The following is a 12,961-nucleotide window of genomic DNA, read 5'->3' on the forward strand; positions in this document are numbered from 1 at the left end:
CCCATCTGCACTAGTGAAATCACTATTTACAGTGAGCTATGAAAGTACACCAAGGGTAGCTAGAGATCAGACCTGACAAGGCTCATTTTGGGGAATCCTTGATAAAGTTTTCTTCCTCTTTGCCTTTCTCACATTTCCGAGTGTTTGGTTTTCCTTCCTATATATTCAATTGCCATCTGCCTGGCCCAGTCTGCTTTTTCCTTCAGACCCCTCTGGCCTCAGGATCTGGATCCGAGAAAAAAAAATACAAGTATTATCAGGTGAAGCCAGAACCCACAATGCTGCATGTTTGTTTTTAATTTTTTCCACATTAATTTTCATGTAAAAGGAAGAGGTGCATATTGTGTTAGTATTAAACTTGTGCTTAAACTTGTATTTATAGTGTTCACATATTTTATTAATACTTATGGGAATCATTTATTGGACCACAACAATGTGAAACCTCATTTCTTCTGACAGTTCCATCACAGTTAGGGGAAGACCATGATGTTATTTTGATTTTGAGGATTTGACAAAAATCATGGGAAAATAGAAATTGAAATAAAAATACTCAGCTGTTCACATTCCTTTGAATCTAAATAAATGTCATGATTTTTTCCTTTTGTCAAAGGATGTCAATATCTGCTTTCAGATTTACCCCCGAAAGAAGGGGTCTCTGCCCAAATGAAGGAGAGGCAGCAAATATGTCTCCAATGTAGTTGTAGCCTCGTGGGACCTCGGAGACAATTAGAGAATCATAGAATCATAAGGCTGGAAGGGGCCTTAGAAAGTCATCTAAGATAGGATAATACCTTTTGGGAACAACTTCTCTCCGTGGAAGGTACAATCTTGTGAGCTACACACAGCTTTTCTTCGTATCTGTGCAAAGCAGGCATGACATAAGAACATGAAAATGATAAAAAATAAAACACGAGAGCTGGTCAGAATTCAAGTCAGATATATTTTGCAGGAACAAAGTGCCGTCAAAAATAAAAGTATTTGCTTCTCGTCAAGGTATAGTATAGTCAACTATGACAACACAGCCAAGACACGCACCACACCATATTTAAAGCCATTTGGCCAGGAACACACAACCATGCACGTGCGCAAGCCCATGCACCACCACCTAAACGCAGAGAATGTATAATAAAACCTAGACGTGCACACAAGTCACACAAACACGTTCAAACACTCAAAACCTTCTTTCCTCAGCCCGATGATACACGACATCACAAGCGACCCCAGCCCACGCAGATACACGGCGACCCAGACACACACACACACAACTACACCCAAGGGCCCGTGCCCGACTCATTCGGTGCCCATGGAACCACAGCAAGCAGCTGAGACCCCGTTTCAGACAAGCGAAATTCCCCACTCCTGGTTTTACACCACGCTCTGCCGTCAGTTCCTTAGCCCGTCACGTCATACATCAGTTACACCCTGAGCCATCAGTTGATTCCTCCGCATTGCCCGCCGCAGTTCAGCCAGCCCCCACGCTGTCTGCGCGTGCCAAAGGTTCAGAGAGCTAGTCCCCGGCGGAGGGATACCAACGAGGGGCGGAAGAGGCTATATAAAGTCCGCCCGCGGGTTGTGTGACGCATTAGTTCAGCTGTACTCTCTGTGACTCCGTTGTTTGTGGGGGGCGCCGCCGTTGCTGTGGTGAGTTGGAGGCGCGCGCCTGGCTTCTGGGGGGCGGGACAGGGGCGAGTCGGCCCAGAGGGAAAAGAAGGTCTGACGCTGGGGGGCTGTGTCGGTGGTCCCATGGAGTAGCCTGGCGTTGAGCCTCGGGGAGCGGGCAGGGTAAGGAAGCAATTCTGGGCGGTCAGCGAGACGGGCAGCCTTAGAGACCCCGGCTTGAAGGGAACGGCTCACTCTGTTGAGGCCGGAGAATGGCGGCTTCATGAGGAGGGGCTGTCTTAAGATGGCGGCCTGGGCGCGAGAGCTGGGAAGAGATGATGTGGCGCGTGCGCGGCCTGCCGCTCTAATGCGCGGGAGGGCGGGGGGCGGAGTTAGGGAGTGGCTCAGTGGCAACCCGCGCGCTCTGGTGCGCAGCGTTGGCGGCAGGGGGCCGTCAGACTGCGGGAGGGCGCGGCGGATCAAACGGAAGTGCGGGACTGCTGTAGTTCAGTGCGCCCGCTGTGAGGAGCAGGTTCCTAGCCTGGTGTCAGAAGGTCTTTCCAGGGGTTTGTTAAGTGGACAAAAGCGTAGTCTGGGTTTTCTCCCTTACTGAGGTCTAATAAGTATTTTTGGTGTTCAATAATGCTTCCATGTTTCATTTGTTTTTAACAGAAGATGCAGATCTTTGTGAAAACCTTGACTGGCAAAACCATCACCCTAGAAGTAGAGCCCAGCGACACCATTGAGAATGTCAAGGCTAAAATCCAGGACAAAGAAGGCATTCCTCCTGATCAGCAGAGGTTGATCTTTGCTGGGAAGCAGCTGGAAGATGGACGCACCCTGTCCGACTACAACATCCAGAAAGAATCCACTCTGCACTTGGTCTTGCGTCTCAGAGGTGGTATGCAGATCTTTGTGAAAACCCTGACTGGCAAAACCATCACCCTAGAAGTAGAGCCCAGCGACACCATTGAGAATGTCAAGGCTAAAATCCAGGACAAAGAAGGCATTCCTCCCGATCAGCAGAGGTTGATCTTTGCTGGGAAGCAGCTGGAAGATGGACGCACCCTGTCCGACTACAACATCCAGAAAGAATCCACTCTGCACTTGGTTCTGCGTCTCAGAGGTGGTATGCAGATCTTTGTGAAAACCCTGACTGGCAAAACCATCACCCTAGAAGTAGAGCCCAGCGACACCATTGAGAATGTCAAGGCTAAAATCCAGGACAAAGAAGGCATTCCTCCAGATCAGCAGAGGTTGATCTTTGCTGGGAAGCAGCTGGAAGATGGACGCACCCTGTCCGACTACAACATCCAGAAAGAATCCACTCTGCACTTGGTCTTGCGTCTCAGAGGTGGTATGCAGATCTTTGTGAAAACCCTGACTGGCAAAACCATCACCCTAGAAGTAGAGCCCAGCGACACCATTGAGAATGTCAAGGCTAAAATCCAGGACAAAGAAGGCATTCCTCCCGATCAGCAGAGGTTGATCTTTGCTGGGAAGCAGCTGGAAGATGGACGCACCCTGTCCGACTACAACATCCAGAAAGAATCCACTCTGCACTTGGTCTTGCGTCTCAGAGGTGGTATGCAGATCTTTGTGAAAACCTTGACTGGCAAAACCATCACCCTAGAAGTAGAGCCCAGCGACACCATTGAGAATGTCAAGGCTAAAATCCAGGACAAAGAAGGCATTCCTCCCGATCAGCAGAGGTTGATCTTTGCTGGGAAGCAGCTGGAAGATGGACGCACCCTGTCCGACTACAACATCCAGAAAGAATCCACTCTGCACTTGGTCTTGCGTCTCAGAGGTGGTATGCAGATCTTTGTGAAAACCCTGACTGGCAAAACCATCACCCTAGAAGTAGAGCCCAGCGACACCATTGAGAATGTCAAGGCTAAAATCCAGGACAAAGAAGGCATTCCTCCCGATCAGCAGAGGTTGATCTTTGCTGGGAAGCAGCTGGAAGATGGACGCACCCTGTCCGACTACAACATCCAGAAAGAATCCACTCTGCACTTGGTTCTGCGTCTCAGAGGTGGTATGCAGATCTTTGTGAAAACCCTGACTGGCAAAACCATCACCCTAGAAGTAGAGCCCAGCGACACCATTGAGAATGTCAAGGCTAAAATCCAGGACAAAGAAGGCATTCCTCCCGATCAGCAGAGGTTGATCTTTGCTGGGAAGCAGCTGGAAGATGGACGCACCCTGTCCGACTACAACATTCAGAAAGAATCCACGCTGCACTTGGTCCTGCGTTTGAGGGGTGGTAACTAAACTTGCTGCTGTTAGCAGCTGAATAAATAGTCACTGCACTTTGTTTCAATAAAGCTGTTGCATTCACAAGTTACTTGTCTGTTTACTTAATGGAAAGGTATACTAGTTTAGTCTGATTTTTATTCAGAGAGCTTGAACCATTTAATGCAACCAGTAAACTATATTTTTATTCCATTGTTCTTAATAAGTTTGTAAGCTGTTATGGGTGTTAAAAAAATTACACTAAGTACTTTTGAAATAAGACTCAGGTCTCTTGTAACTGAGCTGTATCAGTTGCTTCTAAATAAGATTAGCCTTTTAAGTGTGCTCAGGTGTGTGTGCCCTGTTTTGTGCTGTACAATGTGCTCATTAAGGCATAGGATCCTTTCTGAAGAAGCTTAATTTGATACAAGGAAGCACAGATGTAAAGATTCATTCTCAGTTTGGCTTAAAAAAAGTCAGCAGTCTTGGCTAGTCATTGCTAGAATGCTGCTGAAACTATAAGAATTAAAGGGTCTATGAAATAACTGCACCGTATGAGGTTTGTCTTCCATGTATGTGACTGCAATACATCACTTTGTACAAGAGTAGCACAGCTAAAATGTTGTAGTGTAGTACACCCTATAATGGTAGAAGACTTCCGATGTGATGGCAATCTAAATGAGCCAGCTTTGCTATCCTGCATCCTAGTGCAGAGCTGTTCTAAATAGAACAGCTGTGCTGTAGAAAGCAATCTATAGTCAGATCAGGTCCTGGCCTATAGGCTGTCTTGCCATATCAAAGCCTTCCCCTGGAAAAAATTTGGAAGTGCTGGTGTCCTGCTTAAGAGGTAAAACATAATACTACCTTTTACATTGAAAATATACTTGTGTGTTTTTCTCAATCAAAAATGACAAAATCCACATCCTCTTTAGTTTTTATAAGGTTATTGCTCTCTGAACTCAGCAATCCTAATTGCATTCTGGCCTGTCTCCCTGCTGAAGCTTGCAAGGGAAGGTGAGGTATGGCGGCTTTCCTCTTTTTTTTTTTTTTCTGGCAGTCAGCTGTGCTTTTAAGAGTGGTACAGCAGGCATTGGCCCTAGGCCAGTTTACCTGGGTGTGTGCAGGGTTTAGTGGACCAGGCAGGGGGTGAAGGTGCTCTGATTTAGCTAGTGAGTATCTTGTATGGCATTTATGAATCTTGGCCTCAGAAATATGACTTTCTGCCCTGATACATTGTGTACATAGAAAAATCAGCCTTTAAATTGTTTTTGTTAGGCTTATGGCTAAAATAAGTTTAGGCTTAACATGATTAGTTAATTTTTAAAAGCTCATTGTTGACAAGCCATCATTTAAATAGTTTTTAAATAAAACAATTCTACTTTAAGAAAACACTAGAGTTGCCCAGTAAAAATTAGAACCCAGTTGAATGTTGGCAAGGTAGACTGGCCTGTCCCCTGTAGGAGACTGGTCCAGAATCCATTTCAACAGCTGTAATTATAGTTGGGCATATGTCAAGTGGGCGTTAGTCTGACTGGATAGACTGCACTACATAGTGAAGCCCTCTAGTACAGGCATGTTTCACTAGTCCATTCAGTAGTTACCTTACCATTAATGAGAGGTGAGGATGCTTGATTTCCTACTAAATTATAGGGGTGAAGAAAACCAAAGTGCTAAAATTGCCACATTAATCCTATATACAATGCAAATAAAGGGGTGCAACACATGCTGTTTCAGTGCAGTGTAAGAAGTGCTGCTATTGGAAAAACCATTAGAAGGGCATCCAAACAATTGGTGGTAAGGGGGGTTATTGTCAAGGATCCACCTAATGCTAAATGAATTGTCCCTATGTAGATAGGTTCTAATTTGTGATGGAATAACAGGAGGAGTCAACACATTTTCTCAAAATGCTTTAATCACTGGTAGGGGTGAGTTCATCTGAAAAATTCTATGCAAAATAAGTAACTATCTTTTTGTATAACCTGGTGCTACACCACTGTGCTGTCCATTAGAGTTCAATCATAGAATACTAGGGCTGCAAGGGACTTCAGGAGGCTGTGTAGTCCAGCACCCTGCCTAAAGCAAAATGAACAAGTAGTCATCCCAGTCAGGACTATGTCAAACTGGTGTTAAAAACCTCTAGGAGTGGAGATTCTACTTCCTGTTTTGGAAATCTGTTCCCGTGCTTCCCCCTCCTGGTGAAATAGTCTTGTTCTGGTGACTTAACAATTCCTGATCTGTGCTGCAGTCAGGACCTGCTGTTTTGCCTGCAAACAAAAGTCCCTAGGCCTTCCAGGAGAATCTGAGTTGTAGTTGGGTGTGACCTTTATTCTGAAATAGTGCTGGAAGGATGCTGAATAATTGTATTTTGAGTAAATGGAAAGTCCTAATCCCTGGGGGAAAAATTTGAGGGGAAATTCTAGAAGTTAGATCAGGTTCTCTTGCTGACTCCAACCTGTGTGTAAATCACTGTACAATTTCAAATTTTTTTCACAACTACCCCAAGGTAGTATATGAGGCTGATACCATTTTACTTCAAAGCAGTGATTTCTAATCGTTTGTGTTGTAATTGATTGTATAATATGCAAATGTAATAGGTCTTGGAACATAAAATGCTACTTCACAGTGGGTGGGGAACCCCCATCCTGTGACTTCTGGATCTGGACCCAGAAGCTTGGGGCTCTTTACAGCGTATGGTGTGGGTTTGGGGATGTGCAGGCACAAGCCTTTGGGGCTGGAGTCCAATCTGGGCCATGGAGTCTGACACAGGGAGGACAGGAAGTGATTTCATCAGCCACTACTGGGGGATTAGTGCTGCCTGGAGGTGGCAATTCTGGCCAGTCAGACCAGCAGGAAGCACCTGAGTGGCAAGGCAGCTGCACTAGGTAAGTGCCTCCCTGTCCCTGAGATCCTGCACCCTCTTCCCATCCAGACCACCCACGCCATTCCTGCATTTTCCATATTCGGCTAGTTTCTGCTTTCTCCCTCACACCTAGATCTCTCCACTCCTGCATCCTTCCTCCCACCTAATCTCCCAGTCCTAGCCTGTTGCTGTACTCCTCCTCAGACTGACATCAGCCTGCTCCTGTGCCCTCTCATCTAGATTCCTTGCTCAATATGGTTGTGCAACCTCATTCCAATGCAGACATCACACCCCAGCCTGTTCTTGTAGTGTCCGTCACACCAAGACACAACATCCTCTCCTATGCCCTGAATCCCATTTTCAGTCCCAGCCTGGACTCTCAGAAGACTAACACAAGGGAAGCCCTGAAATCTGTCCCTGTGTACTTGTGTGGCTAGAGCATGAGGGGCGTGCCAGGGTCTGCACTTCTTGTCACCTTGTATTAATTTGTGGGTGTCAGTGGCTGTGACTACAAAAGGTTCCATGCTCCTGATTTCAATACTAAGAATCAGGATAGATTGATTTTAATCTATTTTAACTGATTCTTGTGTTTCGATTTTTAAAAGGTGCATTCTCAGTTAATATGAACACCTAGAATGTGCTGACTTGAAACTAAAATAGAGCCCTTAATCAGATTTGCTATCTGGTTTTGCTGCCTGAGGGGGAATACTGAACAGAGAGGTGGGGAGGGAGAAGGCAGCAAACTGTGTGTCGGGTCCTATGTGTCCCAATTAATAGGTTCCCGCTAGTCCCTTGCCAGACATGGAAACTGTAGGGGAGAGGGGCATTGGAGGCCCCAGGAGAGGCTGCAGTGGGGGGTGGAGTGAGGGGAGAAGCTGCTTGTGCTCTGCCTTTGATGCCCCCTGAGTGGTTCCCCTCCCCCCACATATGCTTTGTGCATGCCTGTTCTAGGCACAACAGAGAAGGCCAGCAGGCTGCTAGGGCCTCCTCTTCAAGCACCAATGCTGAGGGGATCGTGAGAGGGACAGTGCCCTTTTTGCTAATGAAAGTCAGTTTCACTCTTGCAAGATGCACAGAAAAGCCTGAGCAAGTGGTCCACTGTTTTTGTTATAGCACCTGTTGGGAGTGATGATGATGTTACTTGGGGCATGAGGGGTCCAAAATCAACAGACCTGGCTCTGCCTGCAGCTCAGGAAGGTGGTGGCAGGGTGGCTAGCCCTGTGGCAAGGTACATACTGGCCCCTACTGTGGTCCATTTGGTGCCCAGCTCAGAAGAGCCAGGCTGCACTCACAGCAAGCAGGACCTTGAAGGGGAAGTGCAACCTGGAGCAGAAGGATGGCCCTGGGAGTGGAGTTTCCCTTGGTGGGGGCTGCACAGCCAGGGATGCAGACTCTTTCCAAGCAGGCACTGGGCAGTGAAGGGAAGATGAAATGTCACGCATTGATTTGGCCATCATAGCTGAAAGTCTGCAGAAGAGAGAAGGAGGCGCCAGTGATATCCCCCAGCTTTACACTCTGTGTGTGGGGGTGGGGGGTAGAGAAGTCACTGCTATCCCCAACAGTGCCTCTGTCAGCCCCTTTAATGTGAGCAGGTGACATATACAAAAGGCATCATACGTGTTCAAAGTGTGCAAGAAGATTTCTGCCTCTATGACTGGTTAAGCTGGTTGTGCTGTGCCATTCCCCCTTATAAAATTTCATGCATCTCCTGAGAGGGCACACACCCCCTGCTATATCCAGTATATGTTTGTTTAAGCAACTATACAGCTTAATATGTTTGAAGTCTTAATTGTTTTCATTATGCTAGAAAATGGAAAATGATACATTGCTTGTTTACTAACATTTTGCTCACAATTTGCAATAATATAGAATTTAATACAAAATAGCATAACATTTAGTGAACAAATATAGTACATGGCCGAAGTAACCCACAGCACTGACATAACCATGATAGTGCTTATGCTGATGGAGTGAAAAGAGTTTGCACTGCTTACATCATCTATGGGCTGTGAGCATGAAATGGTGCTGACAGCTGGGCATCCTGCCCCGGCCCAGTACTAATAACCCAAACTGCCAACCAACTATGAGACCTCCTCCCCAGAACAGACAGTCCAAGCTGTCAGGCATTAGACTGAGTCCCCCTTTCTGGACTCATTTGGTTAGATTACTGTTCAGGATTAGGATGATGAAGGATCAGGGTATTATGGTGGATTCTGGGGGATGCCTATCCCAATGAAGCATGCTGCTGTTGCAGCCGCTGCCGAATGTGGCAAGCAATCACGAGACGAGGGGGCTGCATGAGCAGCGAGAGCTGACCGAAAATGCCGAGTTCTATCAGACCTAGTCTCTAACAATGGCTCTAGGTCTGTGGTGTAACAACCCCTCGTGGGTTTCCCCCTGTTAATAAAAACAATTTGCTTTAAAAATTAAACACAGTGATGCCTGATTGAATTAAAAAGACCCAAGGGCAATTTAGCACAGTGGTCAGATTAAAAGAAACACAGATGTCAGCATTGGCTAATAAATTTCCTTAGAGGACATCTCCTGGTGTTAGGTCCCTGCAGTTCCCTGCATGGCCCAGAGAAAATGGAGGCTGAGAGAAGTTAGCTGTTGCAAAAAAACAAAGTGGAAGTTTATTATAAGTGTTCACTAAAAAACCCCTTTGGTTACAGTTAATCCAGTTGATTACACTACTTATTTAAAAGATGAATATAATTGCCATTCCCATGCCTTCTGACAGACTGCCCAAAGAAGCACCAAAGAATACACACTAGTGTGCCCCTATCAAAACAAAAAGCAGTCAAGTAGCACTTTAAAGACTAGCAAAATAGTTTATTAGGTGAGCTTTTGTGGGACAGACCCACTTCTTCAGACCATAGCCAGACCAGAAAAGACTCAATATTTAAGGCACAGAGAACCAAAAACAGTAAGCAAGGAGGACAGATCAGAAAAAGATAATCAAGGTGAGCAAATCAGAGAGTGGAGGGGTGGGGGGAAGGTCAAGAATTAGATTGAGCCAAGTATGCAGATGAGCCCCTATAGTGACTCAGCTCCCATCACGATTTAAACCATGTGTTAATGTGCCGAATTTGAATATAAAAGTCAGCTCGTCCACTTCTCTTTCCAAAACAGTGCAATAATTCCTCTTCAGTAACATGCATACCTTGAGGTCATTGACAGAATGCCCCATTCCATTAAAATGTTGACTAACTGGTTTGTGGATCTGGAGTGTTTTGATGTCTGTTTTGTGCCCATTGACCCTTTGTCTAAGAGAGTTAGAAGTCTGTCCAATATACAAAGCATCTGGGCATATGGTTGGCACACGTTGGCATATATGATGTTAGTAGAGGAGCATGAGGAAGTGCCCGTGATTCTGTGAGTAACCTGGTTAGGTCCAGTGATGGTATTTCCAGAGAAGATATGTGGACAAAACTGGCAGCGGGCTTTGTTGCAGGGAAAGGTTCCAGGACTGGTGTTCCTGGGGTATAGACTGTGGCTGTTAGTGAGGATCCTCATGAGGTTGGGAGGTTGTCTGTAGGAGAGAACAGGCATGTCACCCAGGGCCTTCTGGAGTGTAACATCCTGATTAAGAATAGGTTGTAGGTCTTTAATAATTCGTTGCAGTGGTCTGAGTTGGGGGCTGTAGGTGATGACCAGTGGTGTTCTGTTCTTGGCTTTTTTGGGCCGATCTTGGAGTAGCTGGTCTCTGGGTATGCGTCTGGCCCTGTCAATTTGTTTTTTTACTTCTCCTGGTGGGTAATTCAGGTTTATGAATATTTGGTAAAGTTCTTGTAGTTTTTGGTCTCTGTCAGTTGGATCCGAGCAAATGTGACTGTACCTAAGAGCTGGACTGTAAACAATGGATCTAGTCATGTGTGCAGGATGGAAACTAGAAGGGTGTAGATAAGTATAGCGATCAGTAGGTTTTCGGTACAGTGTGGTACTGATCAGGCCATCCTTGATTAGTACTGTAGTGTCCAGGAAATGTATCTCTTGCATGTGGTAATCGAGGCATAAGTTGATGGTGGGGTGTAGATTGTTAAAGTCTCTGTGGAATTCTTCTAGAGCCTCTGTACCATGGGTCCAAATCATAAAGATGTCATCAATGTATCTTAAGTAGAGGAGTGGTGATAGGGGACGAGAGCTGAGGAATCATTTTTCCAGGTCAGCCATAAATATATTAGCATATTGTGGGGCCATGCGGGTGCCCATAGCAGTTCCACTAATCTAGAGGTATAAATTGTCCCCAAAACGGATATGATTGTGTGTGAGAACAAAGTGCCCCTGTGTGGGAGACGCTGCTCCATATGACCGACAGGGTGTTTAAACTGGACAACAATCCCTGCTGTCAATTAAGTCCACTGGGGGCGCTACTCCCCAGGGACCCAAAAAGAAAATATGACAGTATAATACTGTGTTCAAGTATAATACGCTTGGGGGCCCTGCTACCCCCTGCATTTACCTAAAGGGGGGGAGGAGCTGCTGCTTCCTAGCACCCCATATTTATAAGTGTTCGGCCCAGTGTTGCTAATCCCTGACACCAATAGTAATTTAAAACGAATTTGTAAGTATATATAATTGTACTAAGTTAACAGCAATAAAAGGTCTTTAAGAGACACTAAACTTCTAATAATAATACTATACCTAACACTTAACAATAACTACAGTAATAATTAACTATTAACAATAATATCGGTAACTGTGAATAGGAGTAAAGAGAGAGAGAGTCAATACTGGAAGGATACAGCAACTGGAGCGGCCTTTCTTTTGTAGCCTCAGCTTACAGCTGCTTAGTTGATGAGTTGTCCAGTCTGGTACAGAAGTCTCTTTGGAGTGAGGGCCGGCCCCAGCCCAGTCGGCCCCTGCAACGGAGCAGTGTCAGGTGATGTGATATACTGCTGTCACTGCTGGGCTTTGCCGCAACGTTATAGCTGTGAGCTGCAGGCGACGCCTGGTGCGGCGATCCAGGTCCCCTCAGTGCCGCTTGTCTGTTCGGTGGCACGCTCTCTCTCAAGATGGTGCAAAATGATTTTTCAGCTGCTTCACCCCGAGGGGCTACCAAAAGGGACTGGTCCAAGTCATAAGACAAGGCCCTCCCGAAGGGCCTTGTCTGTGGTGAGCAGCCTTCTTTTATACACCCAGCTGATGAATTATTCATGAGTCTGGGGGCTGGGTGTGGACCTGACAGAGAACTACCCCTGACAGGTCCGGAGACTTCGGATTTTTCCAGAAGTCTTTTCCTGCTCAAAGTTACCCCCGCGGATTAAATGGATAGCTATGTATTGATTTTAAGTTAAAATCACTTTCTGAAGAAATTTCTGAGGTAAAACTTTGGGCTTTGTTGATGTATCAAGCATGACCTATCACCAAGGAGACCTTGCAATACACCAGAGGCTGGGGGCGTCTTGAAACCCTGCCAAGGGCTTCTCTGACAGGATTTCTTGATAGCTGCTTTTGGACCGATCTCCTATGATTCCCCAGATAAGCCATGTCCACAAAGGGGTTACAACTTCATCCTATTAATAGTAACCAAATGAAACATACTTCATTGATTCCAACTGTAAACATTCCCTCTCATTTTTATAATCCTTCAGTTCATTGTCGTTTCAATATATGGCTTCACGAGGAGCCTTGAAAAAGTCTGCTTATCATTGTTGGTTTACTGAATCTGGTTTGAACCAGTCTGTTTAATTTCACCTTTTGTTAACTTTCATAAACAATTTTATAGAACAGTTTGAATGGGAGAGTCTTTGGGTTGGCCAACTTGGGCTACAGTTACACTAGTGAGTTTTGCCAAGAGCACCAGTGAAGTGTCCACACACAAAAAGTGTTTCATTGATAGTTTGTCAACAAAACTCAGCACTTTTGCTGGCAGTGTTCTGCCTCTCAGCCATGAGGCGTGACAGTGGTGTTGACAGAATCTGTAGACAAAAAGGCTGTGTGGATGCTTTTTTTGGAGGGATGGGGGACTTCTCTTGATAGACAGGACATCCAGAACAACAAACAGCCTGGTCTGCTGTGCTTCCCGGTGCCTGTGTTGTCCAGAGAGTGGCTGGATTGCTCTGTCGACAGAGCCTAGCGTGCTTCCATTTGTTTTGGTATGTGGCCACACTCTGTTGACAGAAGTTTTGTCGGGAAATCTCTTCCAACATTAACTTCTGTCAACAGATTGCTATAGTGTAACTATAGCCTTAGAGAATTGGGCTCTGCCCAACTGGGTCCAATTTTGTGGTCCTTATTAAGTAAAAACTCCATCTGGCACTC

General features: G+C 45.8%; 1 protein-coding gene across 1 annotated transcript; it reads left to right on the forward strand.

Annotated features, from left to right (window-relative positions):
* Nucleotides 1–1,504: 1,504 nt before the first annotated feature.
* Nucleotides 1,505–3,945, forward strand: UBC (ubiquitin C). Its single transcript, XM_075013080.1, has 2 exons — nt 1,505–1,641; nt 2,272–3,945. The coding sequence occupies exon 2, from the start codon at nt 2,275–2,277 to the stop codon at nt 3,874–3,876; it is 1,602 nt and encodes a 533-aa protein (XP_074869181.1). The 5' UTR covers nt 1,505–1,641; nt 2,272–2,274; the 3' UTR covers nt 3,877–3,945.
* Nucleotides 3,946–12,961: the final 9,016 nt, after the last annotated feature.

The sequence above is a fragment of the Carettochelys insculpta genome, chromosome 18, assembly GCF_033958435.1.
Source record: "Carettochelys insculpta isolate YL-2023 chromosome 18, ASM3395843v1, whole genome shotgun sequence".
In the NCBI taxonomy this organism is placed as follows: Eukaryota; Metazoa; Chordata; order Testudines; family Carettochelyidae; genus Carettochelys; species Carettochelys insculpta.

Excerpts from the sequence above, each read along its gene's own strand:
- UBC (XM_075013080.1), top strand. The coding sequence starts at position 2,275 with ATGCAGATCTTTGTGAAAACCTTGACTGGCAAAACCATCACCCTAGAA.